Source organism: Lepisma saccharinum, chromosome 4, assembly GCF_977018435.1.
Source record: "Lepisma saccharinum chromosome 4, izLepSacc3.1, whole genome shotgun sequence".
NCBI classification, from domain to species: Eukaryota; Metazoa; Arthropoda; class Insecta; order Zygentoma; family Lepismatidae; genus Lepisma; species Lepisma saccharinum.
The window spans coordinates 79,327,282-79,351,488 of NC_139232.1; the positions used below are offsets into that span (position 1 = coordinate 79,327,282).

The 24,207-nt window shown below is 38.7% G+C and overlaps 1 protein-coding gene across 3 annotated transcripts in view; it reads right to left on the bottom strand.

The window, feature by feature from the left end:
* The window catches only part of LOC145986619 (coiled-coil domain-containing protein 169-like), a 71,335-nt gene that overhangs the window by 35,368 nt on the left and 11,760 nt on the right, over positions 1 to 24,207 (bottom strand). For 2 of the 3 annotated variants that reach the window (XM_083120845.1, XM_083120843.1), the window contains exons 3-6: positions 12,263 to 12,397; positions 10,714 to 10,760; positions 10,363 to 10,461; positions 7,137 to 7,282 (exon numbers count right to left, since the gene is read on the bottom strand). In XM_083120845.1, coding sequence (XP_082976971.1) covers positions 7,137 to 7,282; positions 10,363 to 10,461; positions 10,714 to 10,760; positions 12,263 to 12,397 — 427 coding nt within the window. The remainder of the gene's footprint in view (positions 1 to 7,136; positions 7,283 to 10,362; positions 10,462 to 10,713; positions 10,761 to 12,262; positions 12,398 to 24,207) is intronic. The other variant, XM_083120844.1, reaches the window with a different exon arrangement.

The window sequence follows — 24,207 nt, forward strand, 5'->3', positions numbered from 1 at the left end:
GGCGTAGTGTAGGAAAGTTCCCAGATTCTTTATTTGCGCCTCCCCCCTCTCGGTCTCTCCCTCCTAATAACGCTTGTCATTATATTCTCAATGTTATCTTCATTTATTTCCCTGATATATTTTTGTCTTGCCTCCCCTGTTTCTTTACACTGGAGGAGAATGTGAAATTTCGTCTCGTCTTCGCCGCATAACGGGCATTCTACGCTCCCGTCCTCCCGTTTCAGTCTAACTTGTGCCCATCCCCCCAGTCTGAACCAGGCCAATCCTGACCTTTCTTTTGCCCCACACAAATCTACGTAGTTCCTCCTTCCCCATTCTCGATCCGTATCCACTATTTTCGCCGATGTTAACGATATTTTTGCGTCGCATTCTGCCAAAATTTTCTGTTTGGTAATATCTTCCAGCCTGGCACGTATGGCCCCTAGCATCTGTGTATCAATCCTCCCCTCTATTCCCTCTTCCCACATCCATCCTAGCCCTATACTGTATAATTCCGTCTTTATTTTTGCTACCCATTGCCTCCCATTACCCCCCCTTATCTGTGATTGTACACAGAGTTTCTTCAAATTTCCCCCCTCCATGGTGATCAGTTTTGCCCAGTATTTAATGCTCCTCATTTTGGCATCCGCTTCCTCTCTTAATTTTCCCATTTCCCTAAGTGCCCCACATGTTGCCGTACCCCTCCCTACTCCTAGCCCTTGTTTTAGGAATCTAGACTGCACGACGTTTACGGTTTCCCCTCCCTCCCAGACCCATAGTTCGATGCCATAGAATAATGTTGCCTTAACTGTGGCCTCGTAGAATTTTGATTGGAATATTTGGTACTTTGTATTTTATTTTTCTTGTTTTTTCTAACGCAAAAATTGCTTTACATTTATTCCTGTGTACGTGCCTTGCCCACCTACCCGTCATTGTCATCACCATGCCTAAATAATCGTACTGTTTCACCTTATCGACACTTGCCTCCCCGTATTTCCATTGTTCATCCTTACCAAATACGTACCCGTTCTTAAATACCATTATTTTGGTCTTCTTCATATTTACTCGCATGGCCCATTTCCCGCAATATCCGTGTAACGTGTCTAGACCGTTCTCTGGTGTCCGAGCCAGGAGAATCGCTCACCCACTTGGTCTCGGGTAGCGAAGCTATACACATACACTGGTGGAAAGCTCCACTGCAGTTAAGTATTTCAAATAAACCATTAATAACGTAAACTGCTTTAGTCAGCTTATCGGCCATTAGGGCTAAAAATTGACAATTAATTTGGGGGGGGGGGTTATATTTTTTAATTTTTTGAAAACTAAACTTTCATAGATTTGTATGGCCGATAATAGTACGGGTATTAATGCAAGAATTAATATCCATCTATTTTAACATACACACGGGGGGAAACACTAAATCACTAAATCTAGGTGCAAATTGTTCAAGGTTATTTACTGGATAGGTATATATATACATGACTGATCTTAGAATTGTTGTATTGGTTCTTCTATTTACTGTTAATACGTTGATTGCAATAAACCTGAAGAATGGAAAGATAGCTTTGGTTATAATTTATGCTTTATTGATAAGGTCTCTTGCTCTCACTACTAAGTACGTAGTTATATGGCTCAAGTATAATGGGGGCCCAGTATAACTTTCCACTGCGTGGTAAGACACTCGCACGTAAGTTGCTTCGTATATAGAGGTAAAATACGTGCGCAGGTCATATCTTTCTCTTAACTGATTTTCTAGTCCAAAAATCTCTATTTCTCTACCATTTCCTCTATCTTCCCTAATCTATCTTGCATCTCATTTCACTTCCCTTGCTTTCTCTCCCATGGACACTGCTTGCAAGAAGGTATTTGTGTACGCGCAATGATGCAATCTACTCACCTCCTTTTATGCTTACACCATAGTGAAACACTTGGCGAGGAAACGGTAGGGAGAGGGGGGGGGGGGGGTGTAAGGCTAAGACCTTGCTCAATAGCACCGCAATCTCTCCACAAATAACTGGGAGACCAAATTCGTAAAATTATATTTTGCTTCAGTGGAAACAGTACCAGTGGTGAAGGAACGTTCATGATTTGGGGTAGCGGAGGTTGGAGGCGTACAATGTTCAACCTTCATATTATATATATATATAGCGATTTTCAAGATACTTTTTAAAACTTTTAAAATTAGGTACAATTCAAGAGCAGATATAACTAACTCTAGGTCTCATTCCATCATTTTGTACTTATTTTACACAGTTTTCACTTCCATATAAAGATTTAAAAATTCCAGAAACAGATTCTTTAAACGGCAGCATCTTGTGTGTCTCAAATTATTTGAACGGGTACAAGAGGTACAATTCGTATTAAAGGGTTTAGGGGTGCCATAAACAACATATAGGGGGTGCAATGTACCCCTGTATCCCCCACTGCTGCGCCAATGACCAGCACTAACGGCGACTAAGAAATTGAAGCGAACTTTACCACACATCTCTTTATAAAATTGAGTTTTGATTATGTGAGCATCATTTTGAGAATATATAGACACCATTATGATACCTCTTAACCTCTAGACCTCTTAAGTATTGCGCCCCTGTATACAAGTTCTTAATTATTCCGCTATAAGACTTGGAAACATTTGTGGAGAAAGTAGGTACAGAAATAGGAGATATATGAAGGAAAAATAATCAACAACTTCAAGACTCGTACAGCCACGGACACTTCTGAGTTGTCAATCTCACTGACTTACAAAGGGATCATTACAACCCATAAGTGTCCGTGACTGTACAACTAAAAAATAATATAGTTTGAGAATATAACGCTTGTGTGCACCAGTAGGTACGTACTCTAGTATGTACTTAACCCAGTGTAAATATAATCTACAGCTAAATACGTGAATAAGAAAGCTTTGTAACTATAATCTGCCGTGTGGAGCAGCTGTTCTACAGTATGTAGTGAACTACACGTGTCATGTCCCATACACACATATATTTACAAGATTCTACCAAACATTTATGAAGCAAGAATGAATGTGCTGCATGTGAAAGTGCAGTAGTTTTTTTTTAGAGATATTAATATTTAAGTGGTTTATTTGACTTATGCTTTGCATTATTTATTTATGGTACTTAATTGAAACTATTTAACACAGTTTATGGTGGATACATATAAAACTTTATGAAATTCATCATGCAAACTGATCGATATTTTACCAATGTATTTAATTGAATATAAAGAGAAGTTTAAAAGTTAACGCTTTTTCCCCTCGCTTTTGTTTTGAAGTTCTGTAATGACTATTTCTGAAATGTGTTCTAATAAATTTAATCTTGCAATGCAGTCTCATATTACAACTCAGTCCGTTATAATATTGGTACGTTCCTTAAAACCATATGTATTCTGATATTTTGGGTAAAAATACCGTATTTGCCGGCATATAAGACGCACTTTTCACCTTTAAAAATCGGTCTCAAAAACAGGGTTCGTCTTATACGCCGATACTCAGGTTACACCATCAGGAAAAAGGAAGTTTGCGAATGGCTCAGAGCTTCGTGGAATGTTGTAAAACTAATTTAATAAGTGTGGCATTGTTAATGCATTGGATGGTGCAGAGGACAAGTTGTTGCATGAGGACTCCAGATTCTGATTTAGAAGAGGTTTCAAGTGACTCTTCACTTAGCTCTGGAGATGAATGTCTGGGTTTGGACGAAGAAGATTAATAAAATGTATTCTTTCCTAGTTAGATAAGGTAAGTTCTTTTTTAAAATAGACCTCCATAGTTTATAGTTTTTACAATACTGTAAATTAATAACAACATTCATGGATGAAGCTTTTTACTCAAAAATGTGTACAAAAGTGAGGGAGAGTCTTATACACTGGTGCGTCTTATATGCCGGCAAATAAGGTATATGGTCAGAGTTCGTTTTATATATTTGACCGTGAAAGTATTATTTTGTTATCAAGCCTATATGTAGAACTCGCATACTTTCGATGTGGCCTTTGGCCTCGTCTTGTGTGCTCGCGGACGTGACCTTGAGCCACGTTTTGTGCGCTCTCATGTTACAGATGGGGATTCCTCAATGCCCTTATGTCTTTGAAAATGTCAGCATGTGGTTTTGGAAGAAGGGAAACGAGTACGTTCGCTTATTTGAAAAGTTTGAACGTAACGTTGTGTATGTACTTGCTCCATTATTGTACAAATGCTCGAAATATTTTTGTCTATTTTTCTTAATAACGAACTGGGGATATATCCTATCCGTTTCAAAATTGTTAAATGTTTTACATAAACGAATTCAATAGCGGCACCTAATTTGAAAAGCAATATTTACTTCTTCATTTTTATATTTTTAAAAATAACTGAAAAATAATTGTTTTTCGTCATTCCCCGTAAATTCCTACCTTGTCTCTGTAATAAATTCTGAGGCTCATATTTTGAACTACGAAAATTCAAGTAACGCTCACCGTAGTTTTCGGCGTAAAAAGAACCTTTCTGTAGATTCCCTAGCAACGTCCTTTTCCATAATCAACAACAAATACGGCACTCGACAGCATTGTTACACTTCTAAGCATTTTATTTAAACAGCCACGATATAGCTGTTTTCGTATTTTGAATACTAAGTTGTATGGACTAAGTCTTCTTATGTAGATGTGACTCTTGTTTGGCACGTTTTCTAACTTGGAACTGAATCATCTGCGTTGTTGTTGATCTTGAGGTTAAATTGTGAGGAAAAAAAACCGTCTGATTTTTAGCCCCTGGAAACGGTCGTTGCTAGGGACGCGAAAAACTGGCACTTTACCCTTAAAAAGGGGATAAATGAGTGATTTTTAAAATTTTCTCAATGTTTCCAGACAATTTTGTGGGGGGGGGGGGGGGGGTCGTAATGGAGCATTTTTTTTGCCTCCAGGGCTTGCTTCATGGAGAATATTTTTGTCAGTGGGTCAGTCAGTGGTGGGATTGGGGCTCCTGTATGAAATAATTTTAACACCTCATTTTATCCATGTTTATTTGATGTTTCTAATTTATTTCGATGATGTGTTACATACAGGGTGGCATTTGAAGGAGAGGAACCTTCTCCCTGACTGCTGTACAACCCCTAGTTGCAAATTTCTAGCTTCTAGAGGATGTTTTGTACAGAAAGTCCTAATGCTTCGGAAGAAGTACGTATACCAGTACTGGAAGTTTTTCAAATACCACACTGGCTCAGACAATATGATGTTTAGTTATTACCAATCTTATAGTGATCCTTTAGTGCACAAATAAATGTCTGTATCAAGTGTTCAAGACGGTCTCTTGTCACAAACGTCACCTGAACGCCTTTCTTTTTTATTAGTAACAGTTAGAATTAATTCATTTTATGGACTGGAACTTTATAATATATATTTGCATTGAAGCAAACGTATTAGTAAAAATACATCATTACATATTTTACACGTAATACAAAAAAGACTGGCTCCTAGCTGTATATTAATTAATTTACGTGCAGAACTTTTAAGTTACCCATGCTCCCTCATTTTGATACTGCAAGGGAATATTTCAGTTCCCAGTTCAACAAGTTTATTGTGTATAGCATTCTCAATTCTAATTACGATGTAAAAACTTGTAACACTCACAAAATATTGGAGAATGAATTCTCTCAGTGTAGGAATCAAGTTCCTTAATTTTTTTTTGACTCATTTAAATTAGGTTATTTGGACGATTTTGTTAAACGCAGCGACATGACGACGAGGAATTGAAATAAAGGCAGAAGGAAATGTAGCCTTTCTTTAAGAGAAGCATTTGACGGAGCGACTGAGGAAAACCGCTTCAGGCAAGATACAGGTGCCGGATATCAAATTTGCTATGTAGAAAAATCACGTGTAGGGCATATAATCCTTGACAACACAAATATGTTATACGTAAATATCTGTTCATATTACTTTTTCATTGTGGTTTGTCAACATTGTCCACATTTTTCAAATGCTGAAATACATACAATGAAGTCGCATGCTCCATCCTAAGTGTGTGGAAACAACATTGCTCTCAAATGATTTGCAATTGATTGGTGGACGAGAACGTTTAGTAATCGCCAACATAGGCTCCGGGTTCGAGTCCCGTCCTGAGCATGGGCTTTCCTTTGTGTTTGCCATTTCATCAATTCCACCTTATCACCATTCCTCCTTACCGTTAAGATTAGCTAGCCTAGTATGCAGAAAAGCGGAGTAAAATAAGAAAGATACAAATTACATGAAATGCCCTTTACGACTGAAATATTGTGAAAAGAGAAGAAATGAGTAATGCAATACTTTAAATTGTAGGGATGGCTGTAGGGAGAAGGAAGCGTCAATACTATGGATCTTCCACCCAAAAAAAAGGGGGGGGGGATAAAAATGTTTACAGAAAACTGTGATAAAAATTACATCCAAGAACTGAATTCTTGGTTGAAATACGTCATGCTGTGTCACCAAGGGGTTTCGAGTTCGATTCTTAGTCATGGGAACATAGTGATGCAATGATCTGAATTCGTCTATAAACTGTAGGTCCAGTTCCAATCAACTTATCTAGCCATAAAGCTGGACCTCGAAGGAACAAATAACCATATGATATGAACAAGGTGACAAGAAAATTGCGTACAAAACGTGACAATTACCGAAAGGGCAGTAAAAGTGAAATTTGAAGGTATATAGGCGTAGGAGGTATGTAAATATGTGATAGATGAAAGCCACAATAAATGACATGAAGTAATTGTAATTTGTGACGTCACATACATAATCCATGAGTGTAAACATGGAAGTCAGATATTTGGGAAAAATGCTTACGAATTGTCAAACTGATATCTTACAATGGAATTTTATGCGAAGAAGTAAAAAATATGTATTGGCAATCCCAATATCATAGAATGATTTTTTTTAAAACTTTTGAGTATTTGTAGATCGAAAATAAGACGTAAGACGAACACAGATGTAACAGAAATAATGAATAACCACGTATGCTAGAAAATTTTTAAGTGGAAAAGACGCTTAGGCATTATTATCCTTTTGATTCCACATATATAACCAATGGACTACACTTTTTAGAAAATATTTTAGAATGGTTTCCAACAGATTTAATTAAATAGACTTATAATTTCATAATTTAAGTTGTGCATTGAACATTGAGATGATAGGAAATGTGCGTCACACAGTGTACTTACACCCACCGAAGCATCCCCGTGGCGAAGTGGGGGGAGGCCCCCCCGTCCATGTTCAGCTGATGAAGGCGAAGTCTGTCCAGGCAGCGGTTGTAGTGCTTCATCTCCGCTTGATACATCTTCCGGATCTCGTCAAAGTGGTGGAATTCCTGGAAGGGACGATTTCCATTATACTCAAACAACCACCTTCTGGGAGTGTGTGTGTGTGTGTAAATATACACATGCGTGACAATTAATTAGTCCCAGACTGAGCCCACAAGGGACATGACTTGGGACGGCAATATGACCCATCGTATTCGTAGGCGGCGCCAAGAGTGTGCGAGAGGGTCAGCATCCCCTTCCACACCCCCAAATTTTCATGTCAACAGTAATAATAATAACAAAAATAAGTGAGTAGATGTGACAGTAAGATTAAATACTGCAATAACGATATTACTTCTTCGTTGGAAATAGACATATCCAAAGTGTAATATAACTATAAGCAGTGGCGGCAATTAGGGGGGAGTGGAGGAGGCTGTTGCCTCCCACTTCTTGTCACTTTTTACCCTCACGCTATGGCCTGTTAATGCTAAACAATGTCTACCAAGAAAAATAAAATTTCCTTGTCCCCCAATTTGGCACCCAATCGCCACTACTGACTATAAGTAGGGACATTGAATTTTCGCGATGCGCGAAATCGCGAAATGTGAAAAAAAGATGCAATTTTGAACATTCTGCACGTAACTACACCCCCCACGATGAAATATGCATGAGTTTTATTCGCGAAGTAATGCGAAATGTGTGCTTTTCCACGAAATGAACGCTTTTTCGCGAAATAACCGTGAAATATCATCAAATTTAGTAGAAAACACGCAAAAACCGGCAATCGAGGTTGTGCGCGCACACTGTCGATTTGTAACGAAACGTTTGCCTAAAGTTTCCTACCACTTGCAGCTGAAGAACGTTTTATCTTCGATCACACCAGGAGGACGCTGCAAATTGGGATTTCCCATGCACATAATCTCAGTTCGAAAACTTCTCTCCCTGTCAAGCTGCATTCCATTCTTCCCCCGAATGTCTACTCAAATTTCAGCTTCATTGAACTTGCTAGCTGTAGCAGCGATAAGATTAGTCTGTTCCGCACATCAAGGGAAACAATGATGTATGTCATTTGTGTTCAGTCATGAATGAATTTTGTTTATCATCATGTGAGTTTCAACATGTGTTTGTGTATGTGCGGTACTGATTATTTTATTTGTTGGACAGCAAGGATATCCTTTAAATACATACAATGAAAAAATCACTTGAGATATGCAATTTAGAAATGAAGTGATTTTGTGTTGATGTTTTCTTTTTTGTTGGACAGCTAAGTACTTGTGTATGTGTACATACAGTATATAAAAATGAAGTAGTTTATCAATTTATAGCTCTTTTGTATGTGTGTGCCAATTTTTTTTTCCACCGCTGGTAAATAACGCTGATCTAACATTTTATTTACCGCTCTCCTCAGTTTTTATTTACCATAAATTTGTCTCTCTAACTATAAGTAATATAACATATTGGTGTTTTATGACCATTCAAAATTTGTAACAGCAACGAGCACTTTTTCTATTCTAAATTTATTGGCCTAAATAAATTAGTTATAAGTTTACTTAAATTTATTATGCTTGTCTCTCAGTTTGTTCCGGTCTTTTTCGTTATGTTTTGCTAATACAGCATTACTACCGCATATAATATACGTATTTGATAAGTAGTAACAACGTACTTTCAAGAAAATAAGAAATATTAAGATGATGTAGTTTTTTTCATGTTTTGTTTATACAATTATATAGTTTGCGTTAGCTGACGAAAGGAGATGAGAAAAGAGAAGAGGTTAATGCAACACTCACACAGAGACAGACATTATTCTTTGTTCTCTGTGTGTGTGTTTTCGATAATATTCATATTAAAGTATATTTGAAGTCAAAACTAATTGTTTATCTTTATTGATACAACACACCCCCCCGCCCCCCCGGAAAATTTTGCTGGTGTGGAAATTCCCTGTCCTCCGGGATTTTTTATTTCTTTAGGCTATTTATTTATTAAGTCTTGTTTATCATGGCGAAGTTAAGGCTTTGTAGCCTTTTCTATCACTTGACCATTGGATTTCGCACCCTGATGAGAGAGAGAGAAGTAGAGAGGGAGGGAGGGAGGGAGAACGTACGTACATGTGTGTGTGCAAGGGCGTGCCCCACCTGAGATTTCTGGAATGAAATAATTTAATTCGAATGGTGAAATTGTAGATGTATTTTATGACAAAAAGTATTGTTTTCTGTGATTTACAGGACGTAAGTTACAGCAACAATTATTATTATTATTTATTCATTTACCAAAGGTTTTAGATACAGCACTGAATGACCATTTCATACCGAAACAGTAACAGCAGAAAAACAACAACAATGATAAGAACAAAAAATAGAGTACAAGATGGCACAAGCAAAAATTAAGAAGTAGGGTTACATTTAATTAATCTTACAGTCTATTTTACATTGATTACACAAGTATGCATTTTGAAACTTTTTATCTGCTTCACTGCAAGTAAGAACTGATTTACATAAACTTATGTGTGCTGAATTGAGATCTGCTTTCAGTTTTCTCCTATCACGTCATTTTCTTTTGTAATATCGTTTTAAAATTAATGTACGTTAATCAAGTTTGGAGTATTTTCAATGAAACTGAAGTATTACAACAAGTCATAGGAATTAATATTTTATACAAGTTTTGTCATTGATGTCAGTGCACCATCATAAAGAGAAGTTCATAGAGTGTGAGTGAACCCTAACAGATCAAACAGAAGATATTTTGCACCGTTTCACTAAGCTTCTACTGTAATTGACAGAAGTATCTCTCTTCTCTTAATTAGATAATTATCTAACAATTAAAAGAAAACATCTAGCCCTACATCAATTAATATGTTATTCAGTTACGCAAATTATATAGATATACAGAATATGGAAATTTCAAATGTATGTAATTTTTTTTAAAAAAAAACAACATAAGTAATAATAATAGCAATAATAATAACAAAAGTTTCTATAACTCTGCCTCCCTGAAAACAAATCCTGTGGGTGGATGTAAGTGTGTATGTATGTGTGTGCGTGTGTAATTATACAGTACTTAGCATTGTCATAAAATCAAAGAACATTTGCATTAATATAAATATAAAACTATAATGAATGATATAGCGGAAAAGGCTTCTTTGAAATCTGACCTTTCCTTCCTTGTCCAGTTTCCATTCGGTGTTCCTCATGTCGCTGTAGAGGTCATTGCGCAGGCGCTGTAGGTGCTTCACGAGTCGAATTAGCTCAGCCTGTTGGGGAGTAATTTTTTAACAATTAACAACAATGTATAAATTGTATTTTCGTCCAGTTACCTTTCAATTTCCTTTATTCACATTACCAACACAACAATAATAAATTTATTTACATTGGTTCGTCAATATAGTCTGTTTATGGCACTGAAATGTTTCAAAAATATTTTCAACGTACGGATATCTTAAAATTATTCATGGAGGTGCAAATGTTTTTTAGCTTTTTGAGAAGGGCAGGCCTTTTACACTCACCTCGCTGAGGGAATCAAGGTCCAAATTCATTGCCTCTGGGAAGGAACCTATAAAATAATAATAATGGAATAATTAATTAACATACATTATCACACAATTTTAGTACCAATGGACTAATGGGCGTACCCACACTATTTCCCGGAAGGCGGAAAACACATATTTTTTGTAGGGGAACAAACAATACTTTCCCAGCTAGGGCGCTGCATTATTTTCAATTATTTGACACTTGTTTTACTTTTCATGCAAAAAAAGCATAATGAACAGGACGAAATTTTTACTACTAGTTTTCCAGGGGTGGAGTGCCCCGCTTACCCTCAGCTGGATACGCCTATGAATGGCCGAAGTCTCATGAGGAAAATGGGTGCAGAGATCCATAATAGAGCATATAATTGAAAAAGAAATTTCATCAATCCGGTGATAGATATTTCATTATCAGATTTTCCACGATGTCAGAGTCTATACAATATAATGGATCAACAAGGGTGTTTTTGTTGCAGGATGTTTCTAGAAAGAAGTAACTTAAAATAAAGGTGAATTCAAAGTTTCTTAACATGTTCTTCTAACTTTCATATAAATTCAATCATAATAATTGAAAAAATTTCGAAAAGTACAAATTGGCAAATTCTTGTTGTGGAGATCTGGATTGTTGGCTAAGAAAATGAATTAGCAAAACGCTACAAAGATGGAAAAAAACAAACTATTTTGTGTGGACTTGGATCGAAGGTTTTTAAATGGACGTGTGAGTTGTCCATGTTGAAATCAACTTGCACGTTCTGCGAAATTGTATCAACATAACAAATCCGTTTATATCAGACTATCAATAAATGAAAATAAAATGATGCACAAATAACAAGTTCAATAACGAAATAATAGGGAAGGTCTGGAACAAATGAACTCTTTTGAAAGAAAACTTTTGGAGCCATTTTATAAAATATATTACTTCATTTTTGTTGATACATGGAAACGGGACATGAGAAAATGGTAGGAGCTCACTAGTGAAGAGTTGTTTATTAATAATTCTGAAAAGAAATATCGAATCTGAAATTTAACGGTGAAGTAAAAGACCATGTAGGCTATTTGTAGAGTAAATAGAGTTTCATGTTTGCATAAGTTTGCAAGGGCGTGCCATCTGCATTTCACTATTCTAGAAGAACGTTATTACTTTGTTAACTTTATATTGCTTTTGCAAGCCATAGATTAAACACAAGAACCATACTGAACAATGGACAGAACACGTGATGTAAAGTGGGTTTCGAGGGCAGAAACATGATATCTACAAAGTGGTTAAAAAAATATCACAGTTCTGAAGAAAGTAAAAAGATTTGCAGCAAGAATTAGGATCTGCCTAATGGCATCAGAAGTTGCTTCACTTCGCATGGAACGTCACGCTGGAACGAAATTCCTTCCCCAAAAAACAAGCCAATAAACATCAGAGACTATTTCCCAACAGACACAGTTTGTTTTATGGTAGCCGTTCGGTTCTGCATGTTTGTGTCGAACGCGGAGGTGACGTCTGGACAATAATATGGAAGGAATCCCACGAACAAACCTGAAAGCGCTTTTTTCCTCGCTTGCTCCAGCTCCAGTTCCAGCCACTTCTTCTGCTCCTCTAATTGTTTGTTGACTGCCAGCTGCGCTTCCAGACGAACTCGCCATTCATTTTGCTCGGCGTCCCCTTCCAGACCTGTTCTCGGGAGAAGAACAAAAGGAATATTCACAGTCGGAGCAACTCGTTTCACAAGCAATTATAATCGTTGAAAAATGCCAGTTTTCATTCTTTGTAGTGTTGCGATTTTTCAAATTACTCAACCTTTACCTCTGTGCAATAATTACCTGCTTTAATTGTTCCATTTCAGCCTTGAAAGATTTCACAGTCAGTCATGTTGATGTTAGGTTTTGATAAAGAAAAATCAGTGGCGTGACGAGATATTTCGAAATGGATGATTGACTAAATTTCTTTTTTTAAAAAAATAGTCCTACACTTGACCATTTCATTTCTCCCACGTTCGTTTTCTTAGGAAATATTGTCCAAAGAAGCAGTTCACAAATCCCAATATCCCCCCTTCCCTTTGAACGCCACTGGGAAGAACTGTAATTTGACAGTTAGCTATTTGCACCCATTCCGTGGCGAGATCATATAGGACGCATGGGGAGTATAGAAACGTTTGTAGGGAAGCCTGATTGTAAGGGGATCTGTATGAAGGCAAAGGCGAGGATGGAATGGCAATATTAAGGCTCGGCTGGACCTTTGGCATGCAAATGGGCAATTTTTTTTCAAATTTTCCTCTCCATTCGAAAAACTTATTGGATATTTCAAAATATGAAACATTACATCAGCTTAGAATTCCTTCTATAGCATTGACGTGAATTTTCGTGTAATTTGCTTTCACTGTTGTCTAGATATTATCAATAGTTTTGTGATTACATAAGTCTATTAAACTATTGATAATATCTAGACAATAATGAAAGCAAACTACACGAAAATTCACGTCAATGCTCTAGAAGGAATTCTAAGATGTAATTTTTTCATATTTTGAAATATTCAAGAAGTTTTTCGAATGGAGAGGAAAATTTGAAAAAAAAATCGCCCATTTGCATGCCAAAGGTTCAGCCGAGCCTTAATATGAACCTGAAGGAAACTGAAAAGTATGGACAAGGGGGGAGGACCTTGCCCAGAATAGGGACAGGTAGAAAATATAGGTTGGTGCTACAATAAACCTCATTCTCTAGGGCAGGGGTTCACAAACTTTTCGTTTCACGGCGCCCTTAGTGTTTCAAGAGCTTTCCATGGAATCAGAATGTAGGCCTATCTAACACTTGCAATGCTCAGTTAGTTTAGTTAGGTTAAGTTATTTTTGCCTTAAGTTTAAAAAATAAACACATATTTCAAATTTAGTAACATTTTGTATGTAAAAAGGACTAAATAAGAACATATTTGGAACAGAGTTCCGACATTTCCGACACCGTCATTTGCGACACTAAGGCAAAAACTGTTTCTTTCCCGTCATAAGCGACACTGCTTGGATTTTCCCCTACGATTTCTAATTTGTTTACCAGAATTAGAGACATTTGCGTACGTGTAGCAGCAATAGTGTCTCTGAAGAAAGTATTTCCCGAGGCTCGGATCAGTGGTTGTAATTATCACTTTAACCAATGTTTGTGGCGAAAGGTGAAGGAGTTGGGACTGACAAACGATTACAAAACAGATCCAGACGTGCGGCTGTGTATAAGAATGTGTTCAGCTCTGGCTTACCTCCCTGTGGCTGACGTCGATGATGGATGGCTGTGTGTGATGGAAGATGCGCCAAACCACTACACATTGAGAAAATTTTTGAATTATTTCGTTGAACAGTGGATGAACAACTGTGGTTTCGACATTTCCATGTGGAACTGTTACCAACAGCGGCGCAGGACTAACAATGCAGTCGAGGAATGGAACCATACAGTTAATGTATTGACGGAAAAGTTCCTAACGTGTACCAATTAGTGAAGACTAAGATTAGAAGCTGTACAACGACTACTTATGTGAGAGGAAGGCCTTGAATCTTAAAGGTAAACGTAGACGACGTCAGTAGCGTACGCAGGATTTCATCAAGGGGGGTGTTATTTCTAAAACTTTTTTCCAAATTCACATTACCATTGTTTTATTATACTTTAATTAAATAATAATAATCACAATTAATTAATAATACTTATAATTAATTAATTAGCTGAATTAATACTAAAATACTAATACCACCACTACTACTATTAAGTAGTAGAGATCTACATAAATATAGTAATTATGAAAACAATAGAACGAAATTACTTTCTAGTCATTCGATTTTTATCAAATCCTGGGAGCATTTTTTTGTTACTTTGTTACGAAATAATTGTCTGGTCAACGAGGTGAGACATTTCAAGGGTGAAGAAGATCCATAAATAGAAGAAAATATATTAAAATAAATTGAAATAATCAAAGTATGGAACTCATCCAAGGAGCTTCGGTGATCGGTAGAGCGTCTGACAAGTGACAATCACGCAGGAGATCCGGATTCGATTCCCGAAATTGGTTGGAATTTTCCCGGCTTTTTCCCCGCATAAATGTCCCCGATAATTCACATCCTGCGTACGCCAGTGTGTTGAACATTGTTGCAACTAAGATACAAAACAACTTTTTTCTCTTTTAAATCATAGTTATCCTAACCTAACCTCATAAACTCGTGTTTATTTTCAAGGCATCACTCTGAAAGACGTATGTGTTTGGAATGCTCTGCTTTTCTCCATGCTGCATGGAAATAATAATTTGCAACGTCCTGCTCGAGAAAGGGTGCCTACTACACCTACACGAGCACGTCAGCTGGATGGAAGTCTATTAACTTGGCCACGACCAATCAGTAGCACCATACGCTCTGCAAAGTTTTACCCATTATGCTAACCTTTTCTCCAGCGGTGGCATGAGACTCTATTTCACTCAGGGTTCGGGAATAAGTACACAGTCCAACGTTAGAGAAAGTTTAATGAACGTAGCTGGATACACTTATGCAACTATAAACGTTGTAAGTTTAGCACACGCCCGTGTAGGATATTACACTCACTTGGCCAATATATTGCCACACAATGGGGGGGAGAATGGCTTCTGCAAACTGCCGTAAACTGGGAACAGATACACTGCTGCTGCTGTCCTCTGGGGTCGTATCCTTAGCTCCAACAAACGTTCAGGAAGTGCAGTCCTTTGCTAGCGCCGACTTCTATAGCTGCAGGCTTTTACAGGGAACTGTTGGCTTTCGGGGAACAAAGGGGCATCTATTAGGGTCACACTCACGATAACCGTAGTATTTTACTGACCCGTAATTTACCTTCTGGGCGGTTGCCTAGAAACCCCACGCCACTCTACCCTGGCGGGGTACCGCAGGTTGATAGGGGGAGGAAACCTCTCGCAACAAGCGGAGCGGGATCTCTCACTCGAAAGTGGAGTTTTTCTCTCTCGCCAATAAGCGGAGTGGGTATCTCTCACTCGAAAGTGGAGTGGGTATCTCTTGCCAAAGGCAGAGTTCAACCTCTCTCGCTGGAAGGCGGAGTGCGGCTTTTCTCAGGTGCTTGGCCTCTCGCAAGAGCGGAGTGCACCTTCCTTCCTTCCTTCTTTAAGAAGCTTGGTCTCTCGCAAGAGCGGAGTGCTCCTTTCTTCCGGGTCAGTTGGTAAGAGAGATCTTATCGTGAGCCGACCTGAAAGCCAACTGAAGAAAATCTGCTCCGCGGCTGGTTATATAGCCTCGGTTCAGGTAGCGCCTCTAGCGCCGTTCACGCGAACTACGTGGAACCGTGCTAAAGCAGGCAAGGCGATCTCTACGGAAGACGATTGAACTACGTGCTCAAGGCACAAACGATTAATACATGTTATAATATTAAACGTGTGCTAAACGTTAATATACAATTATCACATAAATAATACATATTCTTTGCGACCACGCAGGGCCTTATTAAGAGAATAATAATCACTATTGATAAACACAATTATCAAAGCAGGTATTAACACATGTAACATTGAACAAGTAAATAAAATAACTTTGAACCTAATAACAATGGTTACATATACACCGAGTAAATAAACATTAGTGTTACTAAGGGGTATGATCTCTTAGGATCATTACAAATGCCCCTCTCCTGGGGAAAAATTTTGAAGAAATTTTAAGTTCAAGTTCTTAATTCAAATTCAAAATTTCTGAAAAATTTTTGAACACTTAACACACATTGATCTCCCCTAATATTTCACTTCTCCGTCCGGGGGAACACTGAAATAGGCGCAGATTATCGAAGTTCACTCGATCCACACTTTGCTTCGTCTTGGGATGAACCAGCAAGGCAGTGTTGTTTCGAAGGTCAGTGGCAATGAAAGGGCCGATGAACACCTCGAAAAGCTTAGCCATAGTTCTAGTCTTTCTAGAGCTAAGCTTGTGATTCCTCACTAACACTAAGTCATTTTCGCGTAATTCCCGGGCATGTCCTTTAGTTTTAAACTTGCGTTTTTCACACTTTCTTCTCTCACGGGTCTTAGCGAGGAATAACTTTTGGTTCCAATTGGTAATTTGGGCGTCAGCTTCGTCATTGGGCCAGGTGAAATGGTCCAGCACTTCATTGGGCACCGGTCGGTTAAAGAATAATTCCGAAGGAGCATATCCAGTAACTTCTGACACAGAATTGTTCAGCAACCATGAAATGTCTGTTAAATGTTTTGACCAACGCTGATGTTCACTATGGCAAAACAGTCTAAGCAGTCTGACTATTTCTTGGTTCATTCTCTCTATGGAGTTACTACTGGGGTGGTAAGCTGTAGTGAAGAAATATTTGATTTGCTTGCCGTCAAGGTATTCCTTCCATATGTGTGACGTAAACTGAGTCCCTCTGTCGGATAAGATGGCTTTTACTTTAGGGAAATGTGTAAAGAAACCTTTTTCCATTACATTTACTACTTCTCTGGCAGTTCCACGACGTAATGGATAAACTGATACGAACTTGGTACCTACATCCACAAGGGATAGTATATACTGATAACCTTGTGAGATAGGTAATTGACCTATTAAATCAATTGACAATAGTTCATGAGGCTCCTTTTGACTAATGTGGAGTTTTTCCTTAAGAATGCCCAACTTATCCATTTTAGTTTTAGCACAAGTAAGACAGTCTCTGATATGCCTAGATATATCTTGCTTTAACTTTGGCCAAAAATATCGGAGTTTAACCCTTTTAAGAGTTTTTCCCAACCCAAAATGTCCTTGCTCATCATGGTTGTCTTTTATAACTTTGGTTTTAAATTGCTCAGGAACACATAATTTCCACGAAATTTCGTCACCAGAAGTCTTTCTGAACAATAAGTTCCCATGAACTTGGTATAATTTTCGCAACTTGGCCTCTAAAGGAGAGTCTTCTTGGGAGTTTTGGTTTAGAAGCTTAATAATAGGCTGACAAAAATTATCAGTTTCTTGTGCTTTGGTCCAATTCTCAGCATTCTCTAGCTCTTCTCGTTCTTGCCATATGTAATTTACATGAAAAAACTTGGGATTCTCTTCTATATGGTTATCCTCTGCTGGATACCTACTGAGTACATCGGGAATTACATTATCCTTTCCTTTAATGTAAATTATTTCGAAAGAGTAAGATTGTAATTTTAATGACCACCTAGTAAGGCGACAGTTCCAGTTCTTGGAATTTTGTAGCCAAATTAGACCTCTATGATCTGTGTAGATTTTAAAGTGTCTTCCTTTTAAATAAATTTCAAATTTATTTACACCAAATAATATTGCCAAGCATTCTAACTCGTGAATAGAATAGTGCATCTCATTATCCTTTAGCTTTCGGCTAGCATATTGGATGATGGCTTTTTCACTTCCTTCTTCTTGAAACAGTATGCAACCAAGACCTTTAGTAGAGGCATCACTCTGAATGCAAAATTCTTGGTTCAGATTAGGTTGAGCTAAGGCTGAGGCACCAACTAATTCTTCTTTGAGCTGGTTAAAAGCTGTTTCTTGATCTTGATTCCAAGTCCATGTACAAGCCTTGGATAATAGCTTCACTAGTGGTTCTGTCTTTGCCGAAAAGTTTTTAATAAACTTCCTTCGCCAGTTAGCCAATCCCAAAAATTTTCTAACGTCTTTCCTACATTTAGGTTGAGGGAATTTAAGGATGGCTTCGTTTTTCTTGGAATCTACCTTAATTGTGTCTCCAGAGATGAGATGTCCGAGATATACTAGTTTTCCCTTTACGAAATCACATTTTCTTAATTTTACTTTGAGACCCACTTCTTCCAATCTATGGAGAACCTTTTCAATATGCCTCAAATGAGATTGAAAGTCTGCATCAAAAATTAGAAGATCATCAATGTATACAGTTAGATATTCTTCAGTCTCGGGGCCAAAAACTTTATGCATTACCGAAACAAAAGTTGAAACAGCATTAGACAGGCCATAAGGCATCTTCAAAAATTCGTACTGCCGACCTTTATAAGAAAAGGCAGTATACTTTCTGCACTCAGGTTTTAAAGGAATTTGTAGATATCCAGAGGACAGGTCCAAACTGGTAAAATATCGAGAACCTTTGAATCTTTGAAGACTCTCGTCAATGGGTGGAACTGAACTTTTTGGTATAATCATGATAGCATTGAGCTGCCGAAAATCTAAACACGGTCTTACGCTTCCGTCAGGCTTGTCGACAACCAGTAAAGGATTCAGGTAGGGAGAGACGGAAGGGTGTATGATATTCCACGTCTTCCATAGATTTAATTCTTTTTCCAAAGGCTTTCTCTTGGAAAGTGGTACCGGATATGGAGCCCGGTGGACAGGTTCAGAAGTTTTCAACATAATTTCACATTCAGCAGTTTCCATCGTTCCTGGTCTTTCAGAAAATACCTCTAAATAGCGTAGCAACACTTCAAACAACCCCTGCTTTTGGGAATCATTCAATATATTTACAGCTTCGACCTTCTCTTTGAGGTCCTCAGGGCTATTCATCCATTCATCATCCTCTTCTTGGATTCTTTGGACATAGCGTACTATATCTATATTTAAGGGATTTCCCTCTTCATGTTCAGGAGTCCTTCCGAAGTATAAAATAACTTTATTATCTTTGAAGCTAATCTCAGCTTCATGCTGCTTAAGAAAAGGCATTCCTAATAGAAGGTCCGTTCCGAAACCTCTCAGGATAAACACTTCTGTGCTGAAATTCATTCCACCAATTTCCAATTCAACACTACGACTTCCATAAACTCGTTTCCTGTGACTTCCAGAGAAATCAACTAACCTTACCTCTGGTACTTTTTGAATTCGTATGCCTGGAACTTTTTCCACTAACTGAGTCCACACCGAATGACTAAGGATTGAGCACTCACTACCTGTGTCAATAACACAATTCACCAAAATGTCCATTAGTTTGGCCTGAATAACAGGAGATCTGTATTTAGTTCTGGACTCACGTGCAGATTTCAACTCTTGTTGTAACCAACTTTCTTCTGTTTCTGTTAACTGGAAATTAACTTGTAACTCTTGAACATCTCTTGTAGTTGAAATTAGTCGCTCCTTCGAAGCCCCTTGCCTAAATGGGAACGTAGCAAGAAGACAAGGTCCTAGTTTGTTTGACAATATTGGGACCTTTGATTCTGATGGAACTCACGAGCTGTATCAATAGCTTCCTCCTGTTCAGATGTCAGGTCATCTCTTATCTCAGGAGGCCTTTCCAAGTTTCGAGGAGGATTTGGTCTAGTAGAATTAGGAACATCAGAGTTTTGGTTATTTTCTCTAGGTCCTGGTGACCTCCTACCTTGGTTACGGTTTCTTAGGAAAGCATTTCTCTGACCAACATTTCGAGTATTACCATATCGTGCACCCCCTCTATTATATCTCCAAGGCCTACCATTAGTGTCTTCCCTTCCAGTAGGTCTAGATTCGATGTTTCTTACCTTAAAATTTTTAGCTCCATTAACTTCCTTTACTCGTGAATCCTCTTTGTTTTTCCAAGGCTCTGGTTCATCGTAGATGTCAAAGTCTTTCAAAAACTGAGTTAGTTCATACACTGTCCTAGGAGCATGGGCTAGACAAAGGCTTCTCATCCGATAAGACAATTGTCCAATAATTAAGTTAAGAACTTCACTTTCACTGAAATTCTCCGCCAGATTCCTGTATGCAGCGTAAACACTCCAAGCAAAGCTCTCCATGTTTTCATACACCAATCGAGAATACTTTCGATTTCTGACAGCCGCCAATTGCCTTTGCTTAGCTTTCTTAGAGGCAAACTCTTCTCTGAACCTATCACAGAAATCTGTATAATCAACAAAGTTATCCATGTTGCCGGCTAACCAATGTTCTGCCTTTCCAGTAAAAACTCGGGGAAGTAATTCAAGCCGATAGTGTTCTGGTACCTGCATGAGCTCGAAGCTAACATTGAGCTCTCGGAGATATTTCTCAGCAGATTGTGCTTCTATATCGCCTTTAAATTTAGGTATATGAGCGATATCTGCCATTCTGGGCATCTTAAAGTACGACTTTCGCCTTGGAGGGAATTCATCTGAACTATCACCATCACGAGGTCTCTTTCTCCGTTCTAGTCGGTCTTTATCTGTAACACAGAAGGGGTTTCGCACTGTAGCTGGAAATTCAAAAGATTCTGCTTCGGGATTTAAGCTTCTATCTGGAGTCACTATAGGAGAACTTATCCCATGAGTAAGCTCAGGTTGAATTTTTAAATTTTGGAACTGCACCTGCAAGTCGTCCACTCTTCTAACAAATAGCCCAGTTTGTTCTTGTAATTCCCGCCTTAAGCTTACTTCCAGTTTCTGATTTTGTACTTGAAGATTTTTAATCTTATCTACAGTTGTCCTCTCAACTTCATCCCGAAGAGCGGAAGCGGCAACCTCAATAACTTCATGCTGTTTTTGGACTTCTCTTTCCATGACTTCAGTTCTGTCATTTAACACTTGAACAGAAGCTTGAATGGACTCTACTGTGTTTTCAATATTTCTCACCTTCTCCTCATGAAGTTCACTATTCTTTTCTCTCTCAGCTAAAGCTTGGGCCAGTTCCAAGTAAGAACCCATTTGTTTAATGATTTCACTTTGCCAAGATCTTAAAGGTTCTACAGCTTCACTAACATATTCTTTTAACTTTACAGTTATCTTCCCCATTTCCTCCTGTAATTCTCCTCTACGCTTTTTATCTTCTTCCTCCTTCTCTTTATTTCTCTTTTCTTCTAGACTTTCAACTAATTTCTGAAACATCTCCAAGTCTTCTTGTCTTCTAGCTTCCGACTCTTTTTTTTCAAGTTCTCTTTTCTCTTCAAATTCTCGCTTCTCAAGTTCTCTTTTCTCTTCCTGAATCTGAATTATAGTTTTAAGCTCATGCAGCTCTTGTTTTCTTTCCTCTTTATCCTTCATCAACCAGTCTAGTAAACCTTGAGCTACAGGAGTCTGAGCAGAGAAACTTGGCTCTGGATCTGAGGTTAAGGCAGGTATTGACAAACACGTCTGACACAAAAGTTCACCTTCAGTTATCTCTTTACCTTCACAGTGCCAATGGAAATTTTTATGACACTGGCTACACTGGAAAGAGTCTTTTCGCTCTCCCTGGTTCCTACAGCAAGCAAATTCAGTATCTACCTCCATTGTCTTCTTAGATCTGCTTCGTAGGGTCTTCCCTGCTTTATCACTGTCCATGGTTTCACGTAAGTTCTCCACTTTAAAAGCGGCAAAATACTTTGAAAGGGTGCTTCCAGCTGTTTAACACCACCACCAGTATTTCCGATAACAGTTCACCCTAGTGTTGCACTTGCCAGTAATGTTAACAGTTCGGGAATATTCACCTCGGGCCCCACGTTGTGCACAATCGAGCCCCACGTTGGGATGCCAATTAACTTTGCAACGTCCTGCTCGAGAAAGGGTGCCTACTACACCTACACGAGCACGTCAGCTGGATGGAAGTCTATTAACTTGGCCACGACCAATCAGTAGCACCATACGCTCTGCAAAGTTTTACCCATTATGCTAACCTTTTCTCCAGCGGTGGCATGAGACTCTATTTCACTCAGGGTTCGGGAATAAGTACACAGTCCAACGTTAGAGAAAGTTTAATGAACGTAGCTGGATACACTTATGCAACTATAAACGTTGTAAGTTTAGCACACGCCCGTGTAGGATATTACACTCACTTGGCCAATATATTGCCACACAATGGGGGGGAGAATGGCTTCTGCAAACTGCCGTAAACTGGGAACAGATACACTGCTGCTGCTGTCCTCTGGGGTCGTATCCTTAGCTCCAACAAACGTTCAGGAAGTGCAGTCCTTTGCTAGCGCCGACTTCTATAGCTGCAGGCTTTTACAGGGAACTGTTGGCTTTCGGGGAACAAAGGGGCATCTATTAGGGTCACACTCATGATAACCGTAGTATTTTACTGACCCGTAATTTACCTTCTGGGCGGTTGCCTAGAAACCCCACGCCACTCTACCCTGGCGGGGTACCGCAGGTTGATAGGGGGAGGAAACCTCTCGCAACAAGCGGAGCGGGATCTCTCACTCGAAAGTGGAGTTTTTCTCTCTCGCCAATAAGCGGAGTGGGTATCTCTCACTCGAAAGTGGAGTGGGTATCTCTTGCCAAAGGCAGAGTTCAACCTCTCTCGCTGGAAGGCGGAGTGCGGCTTTTCTCAGGTGCTTGGCCTCTCGCAAGAGCGGAGTGCACCTTCCTTCCTTCCTTCTTTAAGAAGCTTGGTCTCTCGCAAGAGCGGAGTGCTCCTTTCTTCCGGGTCAGTTGGTAAGAGAGATCTTATCGTGAGCCGACCTGAAAGCCAACTGAAGAAAATCTGCTCCGCGGCTGGTTATATAGCCTCGGTTCAGGTAGCGCCTCTAGCGCCGTTCACGCGAACTACGTGGAACCGTGCTAAAGCAGGCAAGGCGATCTCTACGGAAGACGATTGAACTACGTGCTCAAGGCACAAACGATTAATACATGTTATAATATTAAACGTGTGCTAAACGTTAATATACAATTATCACATAAATAATACATATTCTTTGCGACCACGCAGGGCCTTATTAAGAGAATAATAATCACTATTGATAAACACAATTATCAAAGCAGGTATTAACACATGTAACATTGAACAAGTAAATAAAATAACTTTGAACCTAATAACAATGGTTACATATACACCGAGTAAATAAACATTAGTGTTACTAAGGGGTATGATCTCTTAGGATCATTACAAATTCAAATTATTATTATTATTATTAGTAGTAGTAGTAGTAGTAGTAGAAGTAGTAATAGTAATATTATTGTCCCAGATGTTTGACTGAAAAATTGGCCATTTTTTTTTCACAAGCTCAAGGGGGGGGGGGGTTTAAACCCCGTAACACCCCCCTTGCGTACGCCACTGGACGACGTCAGTACATTACATTAGATGAGAGAATACAAAGAGCGTTTGCCGACTATGAAATGCATAGAGATCTTAAGCGCATTTTTGGGAGAATGGCGTACGTTCAGAAATTAGAATGAAAATAGTAAGATGTTGGTTCAACTACAAGAGAAACGACGCATTCTATACATCTACATTGACAAGGGATTGCAGTCTGCTCCTATACTAACAAGGGATCTAAAAAATCAGTCATTGGCAAAGGATAAATGCATCCAGCTTTTAAACACACCAGCTTCCATGATGCTGCCAGTCCTAAGCCTGGACAAAGTGTGACGGGAAGCTATTTACACTTTGTGTCGCAGATGACGTTGTCGCAACTGTCATTGAATATATTTTCCATACAGTGTCGCATATGACGGCAGAAATGCTGGTGTCGCATACGACGGTGTCGTAAAAGTCGTGGATTCATTTGGAACAAGGATATCATATCATAACAAGTGCCATTTTAGTGACATTTAGCGGAACACACTTTGGGAACACACTAGGGCCTAACCAGCTCTTTGGGCCTAACTAGTTCTCGGGGTTGAATTCAACACCTGGGCAAAACCTTTGACAGTCATTCAGT